Source organism: Hippoglossus stenolepis, chromosome 20, assembly GCF_022539355.2.
Source record: "Hippoglossus stenolepis isolate QCI-W04-F060 chromosome 20, HSTE1.2, whole genome shotgun sequence".
NCBI classification, from domain to species: domain Eukaryota; kingdom Metazoa; phylum Chordata; class Actinopteri; order Pleuronectiformes; family Pleuronectidae; genus Hippoglossus; species Hippoglossus stenolepis.
This window is the reverse complement of record NC_061502.1, coordinates 1,307,069-1,325,809: the sequence shown is the minus strand read 5'-3', so window position 1 is coordinate 1,325,809 and position 18,741 is coordinate 1,307,069. Positions and strand designations below refer to the sequence as shown.

Sequence of the window (18,741 nt, the reverse complement as noted above, 5' to 3'; positions counted from 1 at the left end):
GTCGAACATATTCTTATCATTGATAAGATCAATATATAGAAATCGAAACTCACTGTAGATAGTCTGGTACAACCATGCATTAAGGTTCTTCAACAAGTCCCAGTCAGATTTTCAATTGTCTTTAGGTTTTTCCACTGGTTAAGCTGCATCCCATAGTGTCAGGCTCCACTTTAATTAAGAGACCCCCTAAGAGCAAATGATTATTGATTTCAGAATGAATGGATGTGTAATGAATGAATGAATGAATAATTATTTGGGGCATTAAAAAAGCATTTTTTCTGTCCTTGTTGTTTTGTCTTTAGCAGGTCCCACCCAGCCTGTACAGTTGTAGCAGAAACAGTAAAGCTCTGTAGACTATGTGAGCACTTACTATCCAATCTGACAGGCTCCCATCATGCCATTACTGCTATATCAACATCATAGCCCTCTTCAAACGTTATCTGTTCATTGATCTTACTTGAGACCACCCGCTGTGTTGTACTGTAGCCGCAATACAAACCAAGGAAACCCAACAGGGGGCAAATTGCATCAGGCCTGCCTCCCTCATATAAAATGACTCTGGTCTAAGAGTTAAAGAATATACAGTTTTGGTGTCTGTGACACTTAACACATAATGCTTCCATCACACAAGGTGCATGGAATTTTAAAGTTGTTACAGTATCTGTGTTTCATGTTTAAAGCTATTTATAGATGTACTGACTGGGGCTGCTTGTGCCCGATGTCGCTCCACCTAAGGACAGATGAGGCCTCTCCAGAGAGCGAGCTCAGCAGCAGCAGCAGGATTGACAGGCTGTGTTCGTTTCCACGTGGCTTCACATGATTGTACTATGATTGATGGTCAATCAATCACACAGGAAGCCCCAGCAGCCCAACACTCAGCCTGCCCTCAAACCAGCAGAACTGGCCCTGCTCCTCCTGTAGCATCACTGTCCCAGCTGTCAGTTACTGTATCTCCAATGATGGATTCTGCTCTAGTTACACTTTCACCACAATGTTGTAGTTGTTTTATAAAAGTAAGAAAAAAAAATACAAAGTATGGTCGTGGCACAGTTTATGGTCCCTGATCAAGGTTTTGGCTATATATGATTGAGGACACCAGGGTCAAATTCCACACAACATTTCTGTTATAACATTTCTGTTATGTGGAATTTGACCCTGGTGTCCTCAATCATATGTAGTTTTGTAATCCTGGAAAAGCTAAAAAGGGCCGGCTACACTTTGATTTAACTGATACATCCCCCCCCCCCTTCCATCAACCCTGTCGTCAAAGCATATACGAATGCCTACTACCTGACTATTGCTACAAGCCGACTTTTTATGGTCTCTGCCTCCACGGTGTATGTCTCTCCGGACACATGCGCAGTGAGAGCATGGGCGGGTTGTGTGCAGGCAGGTCAGTAAGTGACAAGTACACCAGCAAATACAGTCTGAATGAATTGATTGTGTTTATTACAGTCATGCAAGGGCCACAGACAGTTTTTTTCGTTTCTTTTCACACAAAGTTTTTTATTGATGTTCTATCGGGAGCTGAAGAGGATTTCAAAAAATCCGATAAAAAGTGTTTCAGAAAGAACTCACCAACCCTACCTTTAGCTCAGGAGCTCAGACCTACATGCTATCTGTAAGTGAAAGCACATTATCACATCGACAATGACTCCCAGTCATGACAGTGAGTCAACATGAAAACCATGACCCTGAGACTGACTGACTCTCAATCCTCTCATCCAACTCTCAGTCAGAATAAGCTTTTCCCATCATATAATTTTAAATTATTTATTTAGAAAAGAATCCTGCCAAACAATAGCATGGTATGCTCATATTGACCGAAACTGCAGGTCAGTAAACAGCAACACTGATTTATCTTCAAGGCCTATATACTGTGTGTGCCTATATACATATATTTGTTTGATTTTCTTCCATTTCTTTCATTTCAGGGATAGATAAACTGTCTTTAATTTGAAATCATATCTGTCAATTTGTAGCATTGGTATTCTTTTAGCTCATTGTGTTTGTGTTGGGTTTGCTCGCGCGTGTACTCATGCATATCATCCATATAAACCATTTGAAGACAAAGAATGATGAGCCTTAAAGATTATCCCCCAGCCAGAACACAATCTTCTTCGGAGATGCTGAGCGGTGGGGGCGTTTCGGAGTCTGGGTGCTGTCTAGACGCTGCTGCCTCTCTGTGCAGGGACGTGCTGTGCTGAGCCAGGCAGCTGCACACACTGACTCAGGGAGTCACAGCTGGATCACGCCGTCTCCTCAGAGGCACACTGTATTCTCATATCAGAGGTCACCCACTCCCACGTGCACTGTTATTATAACATAGATGTATATTTTGATCTTTACTGATATATATTTGAAGCAGTTGTGTCAAAGACGTAATGTGTCACTGCCGACACTAGCTACCAAAATGTGTCTCCTCGTCCTGCATCATTCATAGGCTCTTAAATCATGGTGGCTACTGCGTCATTTTCACTCTCCAGACTCCAGTCTGGCTCTGCCAGCAGAGTAGGGACCCATAGTACTCACTGTGCTCTGGAATGTGGTAACCTAGCAACGCGGCTATAGAAACACATCACTGCGTTGGGTCGGTGATGGGCAACCACGCCTCATCGGCAAACCCTGCTTCTGAGGGGCACATGTGATGCCACCCTCTGAGCTTTAACAGATGTCCGTCATGAACATACATGTTTTGATGTTTTAATATTACTACTCATCTGTTGTTTACTTTGTAGCAAACAGGAATATGAAATGGCACAATTTCCCTTTTTAGATACCTTTTGGACTTTTCACCTTTACCGACAGGACAGTGCAATTTTTAAAAGGAGAGAGAGAATGGGGAAGACATACAGCAAAGGGCCGGGTTGGAACTGAACCTGCAGCCTTTTTAATTTGTGAAAAAGACTGAAATAAAAGTATAAAAAACAAGTGCAAGCCAGCAAAACAGACATTAAAGCAGAGAGTGCTTAAGGTTAGAAGTGGTGGGTGGGGTTGTTCTGGTGGAGTAGTGATTAAGATGCATACCATATAACCACAGCATCCCTTTGCTCTATCTACAGTATTCTGCCATTGTCAGCCAGTATTACAGGTACAAGTTTGAATTTAATTTGTCCTCATAAAAGCAAGTCTGTGAATTGTTTAAGCAATGTTTTAAAAGATAAGGCAGAAGATCATTTGAAAACCACATTCTAACTCGGAAAGCACCATCTGTGAGTAAAATTCGAAGACTGCATTTTTGTTCTCAGTGTCAATATGAGGCAGAGAGCAGAAGTTAATAAGGTAAAGGTAAAACATGCCGTCTGTAACTGTGGTGCTTCCTTTTCATCTGCATCGTGGAGGCAGGTTCTCAAGAACAGAACAGTGTGGCATCAAACTCATTTACCCAGTCTGAAGGCCATGAAGAATGTATGTGGCTGCTGGGTAATAAAACATGCATCTGCTGTAAAGGGGAAGGCATAATGGCTAATGTGAATGGCTGTGTAGTTCACAAGAAAGCGTTCTGCCTTTGTTCTGCTGTTAGAGGCTGCCTGCACAGATGAGGTGGAGCAGGAAGGACGAGGAGCAGCCTGAGCCAGAGTCAGACCCAGGTTGGCCGAGTCAACCAAGTGAAACTGTAAAGATGAATTGCGGAGAGTTGGAGCGGGACACAGAGGCCTCCTTGGCCTATTTATAGAGGGACTGATCGACTTGGCTGGAAGGCACTTCATCAGCACGTCTGCCTTCCTCCAAGTGGAAGAAGTCAGCGGTTATTCTCAGCATAATGGGGCTGAGCCATATTATTACACAGCTCTCGCACAACATTGTTCACAGTTAGGTGAATGGAAACTTTTGCACATTTGAGGCTTTGAACCACATCCTGTAGGCAGTCATAATGATGACGCTGAGATGGTTGTCTGTCATGGAGGTTTAGCAGAGTGTTGCACTCCCTGCACATCTGCACATCTGCACATCCTTCGGTTGGTTCCACGCCCACAATTTGAAATGCTTATAGTGCAGCTTTTGTTGTTTGGTACGTTCTGACCTTTGGGTTGTTTTTGTTATATCGGTGTAGTTCCTTTGGGCTTGTGGGCCCTCAAGCATTGTTATTGGCAAACTGTGTCCATCTACAGGCTGTTCTATTCATGCATGTACATATACCAACTTGGGTGCCTTGCATTACTGTAAGACCATATATAATTAATGGGGACGGCCCCAGTAGCAAGCCAGCTACAGCTGCTTCTACCCATCTCAGAGAAAGCTGTTTCTTTTCTAACAATCCCTTTTTTAAATACAGAACAATCTGACACTATGATGTTGAGGACAGAAATATGTTCTAACAATTGTTTATTTCCTGTGAAGCATGCCATCAGTGCAGCAGCCGCCTCAGGATGTTGTCAGTAATTTGACACTCTGGCTTTTCCTGTTTATTTCACTCTTAATAAGTTGAAAAGGACACTTTGTTGATCTGCAAGCTGCTCTAGTAGAGTAATTTGTCTTTATCTGACTCACCTTACAATGAAACTAATGGTTACAACTTGTGTGATCCAAACATCATAAATCTTGTTAATAATGGTAATAATAATAGTATCGGTAATCATGAATAAAAAAAATAATTATATCCCTGTATCTAATGAGTGTTACACCTTTCAAAGGACATGCAACACTTGATTCCACGGTACCTGACATAAAGCCATTTTCAGCTCAAAACTTATATATATATATATATATGGTTCTTTAATGTAATGAAGAAATGTTATGGGAACAGCTGATAGCATTACAAGTCCTTAGGGAGATGTCAAATGTCTGTGCATGTAATAAAAAAGTATCTTCTTTACGCCCTGTGTGTGTTGTGGATTTCCAGCTGCAACAACAACAGCAAAAGTGCCAGAGGGCTCCAGTCATCACAGGCTAGATAGGTGCGAAAATTAGAAGTTGGTTAATCAATATGAACAGCTCGTGGTGCTAATGTTCCAGTCAGGCACCATTAAACCACTGTAGAGAAAGAGGCCATAACAAGATAGGGTCAAACCACAAAGGAAATCACTGAAGAAATATGTGTCACATATTCAATAGAGGAAGGGTGTAGTCTCCTCATCTCTCCACCCTTATCTGATTTATTTATTTCTAAGTTTGTTTCTTATGTAACATTTTGCTTATCAATACACACAACGTTTCACCCCCTGGAAATCTTAAAGACTTTTTGGGAATTTTATTGGTTGTTTATGTATAAATTAGTAAATACGTAGGTGCAAAACCATGTAGTGCCTTTCACTACAATTTCTAAATTGACAGTATTTAGTTTCAGGCTGAGGTTTGACGAGGTCCTAAAGGTCAAGTCTTGCCATTTGGCAGCCATCGAGGTAATGCTCCCTGGTAGTTAAGTTGGGTTATTTTCCAAATGAAGGGTAGAGAGCCCTAACTGTACTTTCAATAGTCACTTTGAAATAATACCTTAATGTGAATTATGAGTCAATCCTGTTAAGAACCACTTTTCTCCGGATATTTTTTTACATGAACATCAGTATAGTCATCACTACAAGAATATCATTGTTCGGCTTCTATAAATCACACTATTGGCTTATTAGTGAGAGGGGCGGGATAAATGGTCGTTTTAAATAAGACATTTGTTGTTTCGGACTTTGTTAACTTATATAGATGGTGAACCTATTGGATGATACAAACTGAAAGAATACTTCTGTATTTTAGAAATGAATTCACTTTTTTATACATTTTCTTACCTACAACCTTTAATATATGATGTAAAATTGTAATATTCTTAATATTTTTCAATAAATTAACTTTATTTATAAAAGAATTAAAATGGACAAAACTTTGGAATTTCCAGATTGCTTTCCAAAAAAAAAGCAAATCTGCAGTACACACATTAATAAACATGTAAAGATGACCTACTCCTTGAAGGGGTGTTTAGAAAATGACATCTTTTCTCTGCTTATGTGCGGCTTTGTTCCTGAGCCAAAGTTCACTGGTGCTGCCAGCCTGCTGTGCACCAAACTGATCACTGTCACTGCACAACAAGCAGCAGCTCAGTGGGAGAAGTGAAGGACATGTGCCCACCGTAAATACATGAATGCAATATGCTTATGTACTCAAGCAACTAAAACGGACAGATCAATGTTTTTATTCAGCTTATCATTGATGTAGTCACAGCATGATAAAATTGCATATGCAACTATATGTTAAACTACATTGGAAAGTAAATTTCCTGTCTGGTGCCATGAAAGCACAGCAGTTGAGTGGAATGGAAAGATAATTGAGGGTTTCCTTTGAGGAGCAGATGAATATTTGAATGAAGAGAGCAGAGGCAACATCTTGTGTTGATTCATCCCAAGCCCAGGGGAAGGAAGGAGTGTGGGGGCTCTCGGGTCAAGTCCTGGACACAGCTGCATTATTAACAGAAGGTCAGCTGTCAGCACACGTCTGCAGGGCACACATCAAGCAGCTCACTCAATTTTGCGCCTCTAGCTGACATGTTTGTAACCTTGTTGGCCATTTAATGAAGGTTCACAAGCCTTCTCTTTTGCTTTCAGCTTTTTTCCTGCTCTAATAAAACAAAGCCAGACCACAAGGAGCATATAATCCACAGGGCATCTGGAACTACTTTTATTACCTTGCCATAATAAGATGTATATGATGTATTGGGCGGGGGCCTGCCCACGATTAGCTTATAGGGCAACAGCAGAAATAGGCTCCAGAATAGATAAGTCTCCAAAATGAATCTTCAAATGATTAAAACACACATTAATACTGTTTATTCTGAGTGAGCCACAGTCAAAAAGTCCAAAGCAATTATAAGTCCTTACATCAAGGCTCTCGTGAGATCATGTGGACAAACAATGATGGCTTCATTTTTAGAGTGTTAGATTAGTTAGTGTGGTCATAACCAACAGTCTCCTGTTGCGTTCACTGTCTGTGCAGTGAACTAACTCTAAACATGAACAGTAAACACTAAACAGTCTTTTGGATCCCTCCGTTAAACACATGGCATCAATATTTCAAAGTCGTCAAGCGGCAAACTCTCACTTTGATAAATTAATTAAGATCATCTTAGCAGACAGATCTGAGAACTGAGTCATTTTAGATGATCTACCTCTAAGTTTCATGTGACCTAGCAGCAATTGTCATTATTTTTTATTCATTGTTAGTATTCCCCAAAAATATTTTAGTTAATGTTACCTAACCTAAACATTATTTATGCGACTAATATTGGTTGTTATATCAAAAGGGGCTTCAGTTTGGTGGACTGCAGCGTGTCAGGAAAAAGCTGGTAGTCTTGATTATTATTTAGGTGAGTTTTTAAATAAAATTAAGAGACTGACAAAACTACAGAAGCATTGTGGCTTGAGGCTTAACTCACCATATGTACAGGTGAACAATTCACAGTTTTGACCCCCTCCCCAGATGGAGCAGTGACCTTACTCCTCCCAGACAATTCAGCAAAGACACCAAACAATTTATTAATCTGCAAAAAAAACTGGCTGTAATTTGTTTTCTGTTTGATGGCCGATCAATTGATTGACTAATTGTTTTAGTGATAGCGTTTAGCCCCACAGTTTGATCAAGAAAGTATAGATGGCTGTGAAAAAGTGTAGTTTTTGTCTCATGAAGTGAAAGTTAGCTCTGAGTCAGAGCACCATCAGGTGTCCTTTGTCGTCCTCCTGCTGCTCCTAACAGTGCTGCTGCTGCTGCTGTTGCTGCTGATGCTGAGCTTCCCTGACACAATGGTGTCACCACCGGCCCTGCCCAGCTTGAGTTTGACTGACAGGAGCAGGGAGGACAGAGGCTGGCACCCCTCTGCAGTGTGGAGATAGATGAGAGGGAGACAGAGAAGATAGGATCATGTGGGCAGGCATGGCTGAGGCCAGTGTTGTTGTGATCTGCGCTCAGCCAGCAGGAAGAGATGTAGACAAGTATGTGGCCTCTCGACTTCCCCGGTGGAACCACAGGGCTCGCCTGTGTACGGCAGGCGGAAGGGTTCTCTGCGTTGTGACAATACAGAACTCTCCGGCAGTCACAGAGGAGAGGCGGCTGACTGAAATTCACCATTGGCAACAGCTTATTTTATAAACTGGGAGGCGACCTGTTTGTGCAGAGGAGCTGACACTGAGGGATCTAAACAGAATATATTCTGTGATTTTTTTTTTTTTCTTCAGTGAAGGGGGTGGAATCATCCTCAGACACACCTCCTGCAGGGACACATGCCATGAATAAATAGTGTTGTAAAAACAAGAGTCCAGCTCCTTCACTTTGTAGACTCCGCTCCACCCAGCCTCTTTGAAACAAACTGAAACCACACATTGCAGGCACTAGGCTTTGAATTACAGGAATGCTCACTCAAGGCCAAAATAAGGTGTTCAACTCTTTTAACGTCGACCTTGGCAAGGCCAGTAGCAGCTACTAATGTAGGGGGAAGTTCGCCTAATTGAAGTATTTAGTGTTTTTGCAGTATTCTGGCATATAAAAAATTGTAAGCGATGTGATTCTGTTTTTATTTCTACTTATTTTAAAATGTCCTCCTTTACTGACACCCTCTCAAGGTCATAGATCGTTTACAGCTGTACCACTGCTCCTGTCACATTTCAGACCAACTAAAAATAGCTGTGCTGAGAATGTTCCTTTTCAATTCAAGCCAGCTAATTCTTGGTAAGTGTCTCTGGTCAGCTGTGTGTATTTTGCTTTGCTAGCCTGGTTCCTCAGGAAAAGGGAGGCTGCTCTCTCTTATTATGGTTAAGCGTGCATGGCGGAGGCTGCCCGGGAGGCAGCAGGAGTGTATGGGGGGGCATGGATCACAGCTGCAGGGTTTCCTCTGCAATGTGCCAGGTAACCTCAGTGACGCGCCACACTATGAAGCCATGATTGGCTATGAGGGCTACACTCAGAGGGTATGAGCCTATTTTAAATGATTAGCAACACATTATTTTAAGCATTGTAATTTTATACTGTTTATTGAAAAGTATAGGACAAATTCAGTCAGTGTCCTATTGGAACACAAATAAATACACAACCTTATTCAGTATAAGACATAACTTATGTTATGTTGTTAATATTCCATTCATATTCCTGTTTATATCTTACAGAGCATAGTCTGGTTATGACTCACGTCATTACGTCCACTATCATTATGTGCAACATTTTAAAACCTCAATCTGAAAAAGCATAATGCTACTGTATACCGTTTGGGGTGTTTTCTTTCTAATTTTGACCGAGCTGCAACTCAACCCTAAAGTCTGATGTAGCGGTTCAGTGACTATTGGCACTCAGTGTCTGTGTCAGCCTTTTCTAATGTAACCTATAACCCCACATAGTGTTGTAGTTTACAAATAACATACTGTCTCTCAGACTTGAAAATCAAGCAACGTTGCCATGAAAGGTAACGCTTCATTCTGTATCGTCTCTGTAATATCTTCCTCTGTCTCCGACACACTGTGAGTGAACAGTGATTAATGACATACCTTCACGGTGAGGCTGAGTAAATATTATGCTAAAGTGATGAGTCAACTGCTGTGACCCAGCTCTCTGTCCAGATAATCTGACCCAAACGGCAACATGCCGCTGTGCTGGTTATTCACCAAATTGTGGCATTGTGTGCGCATGTGAGTGTGCGTCCATGCAGGAATTGATCAAATGTGCCATGATGGAGAGAGAATGTGTTTTTGTGGTGCATTCGATGTGGTTGTTTGTACATTCCTCCATTTTTTTTTTGTGTGCTAGTGTTTGTGAGTCGATAACCTTGAGTGGCACAGACCTCCTCCCTCCGCAGGATGCTTCATGACTCTGTCAGGGTTGAATTCTGGGAGGGCAGAGGTGACACCCTGTCATTAGTGGCTCTCCTCCTTTGCACCCGCCTTGTCTTTTTTTCCATTCCCCCTGCCTGTCCATTCTATCACTCACCTCACTCTCTCCCCTCCCCTGTCAACTCTCTCTTTTACTTGACTTCCATCTCTTTCTCTCTCACCTCCTCTATATCAGCCAATGTTCTTCCTCCACTCTGTGCTCTTTTATCTTACCCCGTAATTGTTTTCCACCTGATTATTACCCCAGGCAGACCTCCACACCTCCTTCCCTCTCTCTGGGAAGGTGAGAGAGGGTGCGAAAACGGCAGCTTTGTCTGCATTATCAGTGGCAATGCTGGTTCACCAGGGGAGAAGAGGGCCATTGTAGACACAGGAGTATAAATACAGTGGGTGGTGCTGGGGGTTTTGTGTAGAGATATTCAGTCAACATGTAGGTGGTGCCACATTGCTGTCATGATAGCGTCTTCCATGTTGGACTCTCCGGTTCTCTCTGTTACTCTCAAAGGTCACCACTGTTGAGACAGTTTATAATACATGAGTAATAAATGAGCAAAATCACCTGTATTGAAATTGAATGATGTTAAAATGTTGCCATTACAAAATATTTGTGTGACTGTAGCAGCATAGCTGGCTACGGTTGTATTCAAGCTGTAAGTCCCTCTGCGTCAAAGCACAGCAACTTCAACTGATCTTTATGTAGTGATATGAGCAGGGGGAGGAAAATGAATGTGAACAGCTTTTGAAAGAAATTACTAAACAAATTGGGTCATTCTATGTTAAATTCCAGCTGTGAAATATAAAAAATAGTGTCTGCCAGTCAGCACTCTGATATTTGTTCTCCAGGCAACATGGAATAACTAACAAAGTTGCAGACGGACTAAATCATAAGTTCTTCACACTTGAATATGCCAAGGGCAATGATGCTGAACTGTGACAGCTACATGCTGTAACAGAAAGTACATTGATAAAGAGGAACACACATTAAAGTTTTTTATATGGACAGAGGGACATGTGACCATGTGATGTAATTGACAACCCCTCAGAAAACTGCCCCCTCACCTCTGCACCAGGTAGGGGGAATCAGGAAACAGGCTAGAATGGCAGCGTTGTGGTGAATTAAGTGGGTCCTTGTCAAGGATATATGCTTCCACATGTATGTTCCAATCTGTGTGTGAAGCAAATTACTAGCCAGCCCCTCCACCCTGTTTCCACTCTCTCCGGAGGTGTTTTCATTCAGACGGACACATTCCTGCCAGACCCTGATGACTAGAGGGATGGAACAATCCTTCCCCTGAGGGGATTATATACACCAGTGTTCCCTCCACCTCTTCCTATAGCAGCCCCTCAGATCCCCCTCCCTCCTTTCCTGCATTCAATGAACCCCACCCTATCACCTCATCATCAAATACAAATCCAGCAGAGAAGGATCCCTCCCCCAAACACCATCACATACGTTCAGCTCTGTCCCATGAATTATTTACCTGGAAGTGGCACATGGACGAGGGTGGGCCTCTGGATGCCCCCCCCTCACCTACATCCTTCTCCATCCCTCCATCTTTTTATATACATGGAGCGCATGCAGCTGGCAACTTATTTCACGCTGAGTTAATCAATGCTTTTCATCCCATGAACTGTTTGAATCACACTCTTTACATCTTCAGGTACTTCAGGTCTTTGGCTCCAATTAAAGAAGCTAATGAATTTTCCCTATCCAGTGTAATGTGAACAACCTTTTGTGTTAACTAATTATAGATCCGACTCCACAACTGGTCATGTCCTGTTCTGTAATTGGATTTTCCCTGAGGGTTCATTGATTTCATGCTGAAAGTGGCTGAAACATGGGAGGAGGTACTTGGTCAGATATGAATCATGAGGGAATATGGAAAGTTTTGTAGTGTTGGCTGCATTGTCAAGTTTGGCAGAAGATGAAGATTCATGTTTGCTGATATTGTTACCACGCTTTATTTTAGTGAAATGATCGTATGATCAGTTTATGTGGCTTTAGTCGCCTCTGGAGCTGTTTCCTGAAGCTCTGGAGACCTGGAGGAGCGCAGAGCAAAACAGCCCCTACGGCAAGCAGGTGCCATCTTTTTCTGTGAAGCAGGAATAATTAATCAGCAGAGGAGTCTGCGTGAAAAGCAGGGAAGGAAGGGGGGGGGGAATAAAGAGATGAAAGGGCCTTCAGTTCAAAGAGAGCAGTCAGTGATGACATTGGCCACCGCTGGGCTTGCAGAGGGATGAGAAGGAAGACAAGCCTTCTGTCACAGCCATCTTTGTCAGAAAGCATTTAACATGATTGCAATAATCTGACAGTTTAAACCATTGTTCTAATTGATTCAAGTTGCTGTAATTGAATTACAGAATGTAGTAATCTGAACTCATGTGACAAGAGGCATTGAAGTTGCTCTCGAGGCTCATGGTGGATCAACATTTAATTTCTTCATCTGTACAGTATATGATACATTTTTGGTCCAGTACAGTTTCCCATTTAAAGCCCTGAAAACCACCTTTTCTCAATCAGCTTCTTACTGTGAGCATTGGCTCCTTCACGAACACAACATATTCCACATAAGAGATCTCTGTCAGTGTTGTTTTGGCTGCTCTCTTCACAATGGTCTGAAGTGGGTGGTACTGGAAGAATGCGATGTCACATACACAATACACCAGTCAAGTTTCAGGAAAGAAATGTGATGAGTGTGGTTTTCTGATTTAAATTCACTAGATAGCAAATCATATTAAGTCAACGTGCTAATGAAGTAGCAGTTGCTTTACTTAACATTACTCACTTAAATCACAGAAATATACAAAATGTAATACCCAAATACTTTATCCAGGCGTGTTGCCTGTTTTGTGGCAATTATGCTGATGCTTTTTTTGCATGTTTTTTTTGGGGCTTTCATTAGAAGGTGAGACATGACTGGGTGAGACAGGGGAGAGAGTAAATGAATCTGGCTGTTGCGTATTGCACCCATGTGGTCTGTGCCCAAACTATTCAGCTATTGGGCCACCCCATGGATGCCATTTTGTACAGATGGCATGAGGCAGCCAGCTTGCTAAATAGGAACCTGACACCCTGTCTCTTAAACAATGCCTATACAGCTCTAATTATTAGATTTCCTCTACCAGTTGAAACTTGCCATCAAGCAGAGCACCAGACATTTTTTCAATTCTTGAACAAATCTGGTGGTGTGGTGATTCTGAGGTCTGGAAACAATCTAAAGTATCTGTAACCTTTACTGCCCATCACAAGGGGTTCTCACAGTATAATTATCCCAACACGGTAATAGCTTAATGGATCAATTGATTCATTAGGTCTGTGATGTAAAAAGGTAATGTAGGAGTGGGTAATTAAGGTAACCTTCCCATTTAGGTGTTTTGGGCTCTGTGTGCTGTGTCTGTCACTGCAGCAGCAGAATAGATTAATAATGATCCAACTGGGCCTCTGGCAGCAGCAGATACAGTCATTACTTACAGTTTGACGTGTGATGTCACACCAGGTGACAGCAGAGCCTCCACAGTACTTTACACATCACTGTGGTGAGAGGTACTGTGTTTGTGGGCTTGCACATGGACGGGTGTATTTTTATGTGTTTTTGTGACTGTCATCATTTGTGATCCGCCCGTAATCATATTCAAACGTCCATCAAAAGCAGCTACATCCAGCTCCATACAACCAGTAGGCATGTCTATCTGTCCTTCGTCCAAAGATTATCATTTAACAACTGCACCGGAACAGCTTTCATTCCAGCTCAAAGGGATCAATACACTTGTTTCCCTTCCAAAAGCCGATTCAGTTTGCCTCTGCCAGTCGCGGGTTATGTAAGGAGTCAGAGAGCAGAGCAGCTTGTGGTTTTCACTCGGTGCTGGCTTCTGCCGTGAGCATATACGATTAGAGATGCTGTGCAGTCTTGCACTGAGCGTAGCATTGGTGCTGTTGTCGCCTGGTCCCTTGCCTGCCCCCCCCTGCCTGCCCCCCCTGCCTGCCCGTGTCCTGTCACACAGGATTATAGCATTGGTTGACAGCATTGTCGTGGCATTATCTACGGCACTGCTGCTGCATATGTGAGACGGCCATTTCACTTTGCCCGTGGGTTTGATACTAGGTCGTTGACATGGGTCAAACCAAGTGGATTACAAAAAGCATCAAGGTGATATTTCTCTTCCTGGGCCAAGAACTGCACCCCCTGCTGTTGTAAATGTGTACAACCTACTTCTGGGGGATTTGCCACGAGGTAACATTGTTTTTTTTTTTTATGTTTGTGGACAAAATAACTGGCTTTATAGTTGGATATAATTCTAATTTTTTATTTAGTAAGTTAACCATTCATCTTTTATGTGTTTGATTGCTACTGACAATCTCCCTACCTGGCATGATAAATGCAGATATGGAATAAACCTGCTGTTACCTCAATTCTGAGAGGTCACACTAAGAAAAGCTTATCCCCACACCAGCTCTGACATTTTAGAATTGTGAAAAGTAAAAGGATCCAAATTCTTTTACTTTTGCTGTTCTTTCTCTTCTCTGTTCTAATCATGTAACATCATGCAATTTTAAAAGTAACACACCCAAACAGGAAAAACATGAATGTGAAAGATTCTACAAAGTGAAAAGAAATGTGTTCAGTTTGAAACTTGGCATAGACTTGAAAAAAACTCACACGCACACACACACAAATAATACGGTTAGATTCCCTGCTTTCAACAGCCGCACTTCCTGTGACAACCTCTGATTGTACTGACGGGCATTTAGGCCTCTGTCGGCACCAGCGTGCCATCTGAGGGATCAGTCTGTAATGATGTTGAAAGAGAGTGGTCACGGTGTGTCAGTCAGTGTGGGGCTTCTGTGCTAATTGGTGGAAGTTTTGTCTGTGTGGATACTCTGGGATTAACAAGGCCTGAGCCTACAGAGGTTAGCGCTTGATCATTGTGTGAAAGCTTTGATTGCGAGGCAAAAAGCTGCATGGAATGTCAACAGGATTACAAGGTTAAAGACCTCCTTGTCCGCCTACAGGCAACTTTTTATTTTTTTTTATTAAACTGAATAAGACTGTAAAACTGAAGAGGGATGAATCCATTTAACCATTCTGAACATTTATAGACATTGAGGTAAATAATGTACAATATACTATATAATGGAGTGTGGTTGGGGGAGGGTGAGAGGAGAGAAATGGGGAAGAGAGATTTAAAACACCTCACCTTATTTTTCTCAAGCTGTCATCTGCAAATTTGGGATTTCCTTATTCAGAAGTATGGATTTTATAAGCCAGAGGTAAAACTAGAATAACACAGCCAACAGCTCTGAGTAGTTGCTTAAAGAACAAAGCCTTAGATTTGCTGGGACAGAGATAAATAACTAGACTAACACCCTCCCAAAAGAAAATGTTGGGCTGAAGGACTTAAACACAGCTGATGTTTTTCATGTAGCTGGTGCCAGAGAAAAGGTCATGGAGCAGTCAAAATGGAAACAGTTCATCCTCTGGGCAACGTGCTCGGCATGTTTCCGGACAGTCTGCCTACATCAAGCAGTGGATCATTTCACATGAACCTCCGATGTTGGCCTGAGGAACGGTCATGGTGGTGAAACCACGAGGAATCATCCTCTGGAGAAGACTGCGTCATTGTCATGATATTTAGTTAGTTACAGTCTTTCATCTCCAGCAGCTTGTTGTTACACTGTGATTATCATGATGTAGAGCACACATTTGAGGACAGACTGGAGCTGAAGGAAAAGACTGGGACTTTGTCTTGAGAGGAGAGTCTGTTGTGTCTGCACTGATAAACCACACACAGTTATTTTCATCCTTGTTTTGCAGAGAAATAATTTGATGGCATTAATTCCTCTGGGAGTGCGCTGTATTGTCTGAGGGTAGCCTTGTAACCGACTGCACTATGACATTTTTTTTTATATCTGAGCATTGAATTCTGCTGAGGGGAAGACCATCCTAGTTTAGTCATGAATAAACTATTCAGCAAGTGTTTCAAGATGTTTCCTCTGAAGTCGTCTGGAGCTGTAAGTACAGCAAGCACATGTACAACAGAAACATTCCTTCTTTTCTGAAACATAGTTGTCTGCTGCTTTGTTGCAAGCCACAAGTTTTGGTTTATTTCAAAGAAAAGTCAGATTTTATGCAGTACCACACCACAGTTACCGCATCAGTAGTTGTTTGGCACTTCCATAAGGTTTGGGGGACTTGTAAAAGTCCTATTTGGAAAAATGAAATAAAAAAAACAGCAGGAGCTGAGATCAGGGGTCAAGCTTGAAAAGCCTATTAAAATTCCCAGAATGCAACTTCACCTCCAAGCCCGAACGACACCTAAGTTACCCCTGTGATGTCACTTGTGTGACTTCACAAACCTGACAGCTCGTACAGAGCCACAGAACATATTATACTGCTGTTTGAATTATAAACAGAGTTTGACATGTAAAAGTGGTGGAGAGCTCCTTTTTAAATACATTGTCCTTTTATAGTCACCAGAGTTTGAACAAATCACACACTGTCAAAAATTCTGAATTTTTCTCTCAACATAAAGTCCAAGTGAAGATCTGGTTGTCAGGTGAACGCATTCCTTACGCAGGCCACACATTGTGCATTTTTATTCACCTTGTACATTTCCTGCACAGCCAGGACCTGTAAACACAGACACTGAACCTAAACACGGAACCCCCTGTTTGGTTTTGTACATTAACAATCCCTGCTAAGTTGGTTCAAATAAACACCCTCCACACGGCTGAGAAAGAAGAGGAAAATGCAGAAATATTTCTCTATAAACAGAAAATAAAGGAAAAAATATATGAGCTGCAGAATGCTGGGAGATGCAGACAATAGGAAGCAAGGTGCAGCCCCATCAAAAATCATCTAGACTTAAATTACTAAAGAAATTACTACTTCTATATATAGAGAGAGAGAGAGAGATTGAAATTATTTATTTAACACATTTACATTGTTTCGCATTCAACTGTGTAACTCTATTTATTTTGTGCTTCAGCGTGTGTGTTTAGGGGGGCCACTCCCACTTGGGTTTGCAACTCATTTAGACTCTCCCGGCATGACCTCAACAAATCTTTTGTTTTGGTGCTATTGGGAGAGACATCCAGTCTCATGAATAGTCACGTAAAAATCATCTATATAACCTTTAGCATTAACATGGTTGAAAGTGCCATGTCTCTACATTTCCATCTCTCTCAGGCCAGCCTCCTTGACATCAATGTGATGAGAAGCGTTTCTTTCCCCTGACCTAAAAGAGACTGCTTGTATGAGTCATCCAGAGACCAAGCTATGTGTCAGGCTATACAAAAAAGGTGTCTTCCTCCCAGACCAGTGTGAAATGTCATCTTCAGAGAAAGCAGTGTGAGGGGTAACGATAAGTTCAGTTGTGTTTGGTGTGCCGTGCAGCCGAGTGCTTTTCTTTCAGCTCATTCTTCTTGCAGACGGCGTGTTTCATCTTATCGATCCAGCAGTCAAGCTTATAGTCTATAAGTTGAATTCACTGCCTGCATTAAGGCTCTGTTTGCCCTTTCGTGTTATAATTTCGACATTTTATTTATTTTTGTTGATGCAATCATCCACTGTCACATTCAGTGAAGAATTTATGATCTAAATGCTTCTTTGCACATCCTTAACCTGGGGTCTTTTATAAATCTCCTGAGGTTTTTATCTTAGCGCACAGACATTGTGTTTTAATTTCATGTGTTTTGATTCTTCTAACCACTTCTCTTTCAGTGTTGTCGCTCAAGTCCAGTTTCTTCTAAACCAAGCTAATTTTTTTTTTTTCTTGTCGTTCTCGCTCAGATTATAGAGAATGGGCTGTGTGCAATGCAAGGATAAGGAAGCAACCAAACTCACAGACGACAGAGATACCAGCATCCCCCAGGGACCCGGCTACCGCTATGGGGCCGAGCCCACACCGCAGCACTACCCCAGTTTCGGGGTCAACGCCATCCCCAACTATAACAACTTCCACGCCCCAGTTGGACAGGGGATGACCGTCTTCGGAGGGGTCAGCACTTCCTCCCACACTGGATCCCTGAGGACCCGCGTCGGGACGGGTAAGGGACATGATATCAGATATCAGATATCAGAACAGAATTGATCAGAAGTGTGTGAGAAAACCACTAACAGTATACATGTTATTCCTGCTTGCACATTTTGCTCAAACTTATATTATCAAAACTGCTCAGTCAGTGCACACTTGAATGAATAATGGTAAACAGTAATGATAAATGACATTTAGGTTTATTTTCTTTCAGCGGATTGAAGACAACACATAATCACTTACACTTTCAGATGCTTGAATGAATGTGAAAGTAACAAAAAGGTATTGAAGAGGACGTACAGTACATGTTTATCGTAAAAAACATGCTTCAGTAGAACAGATTTGCTGTTGGGGGTGGCACAGTTACTAGAGGAGTAAAAGCACATCCAATGTCTGATGCTTATCCGTTTCCAGGTCACACTGCCCTCAGACTAAGAATAGGTAGCCTTCTAACTACAGTACCTATGTCCTATAGTTGCTCACTGGGGATTTTATCTTATGGGTTCAACCTCTTGAAGCTTTCCCAACTGGACATATTTACAGAGAGGTTCATGTTGAAGCGCCCTAGCTAATTTAACATGAAGGAGCAGTAAGTCCTCTCAAAGGTCCTACTGTTCATGTTCCTCATCGTGACTCTATAGGTAACATTCACGCACATTTGACAGCTGGACCATTTGTGTTTATTGGCACCAAACAGCAAGTGAACCAACTGTACAGATGTTAGCTGTAGGCTTGCTGCCAACAACATAGTGCTGTGTGTATGTGAGGGTGCCTGTGTGTTTGTGTTCAGTCCAGCCCCCGACTGATCTCAGAACTCATTCGACTCCACTTCTCTCTGTTTCCTTCAGTCTCCTTCCTTTGTCCTCGTGTCTTTATAGATTCGTTGAAGCAGGTTCATTAAGCCTCAGCATAC

At 42.1% G+C, this 18,741-nt stretch overlaps 1 protein-coding gene across 5 annotated transcripts in view; it reads left to right on the top strand.

Annotated features, from left to right (window-relative positions):
- fynb (FYN proto-oncogene, Src family tyrosine kinase b) overlaps positions 1 to 18,741 on the top strand; it is a 71,542-nt gene that overhangs the window by 22,858 nt on the left and 29,943 nt on the right. For 4 of the 5 annotated variants that reach the window (XM_035143678.2, XM_035143674.2, XM_035143677.2 and 1 more), the window contains one exon: positions 17,585 to 17,841. In XM_035143678.2, the coding sequence (XP_034999569.1) occupies positions 17,595 to 17,841 (247 nt within the window). In that variant the 5' untranslated portion in view covers positions 17,585 to 17,594. Of the gene's footprint in view, positions 1 to 13,822; positions 14,027 to 17,584; positions 17,842 to 18,741 lie in introns of those variants that run through there. The other variant, XM_035143676.2, reaches the window with a different exon arrangement.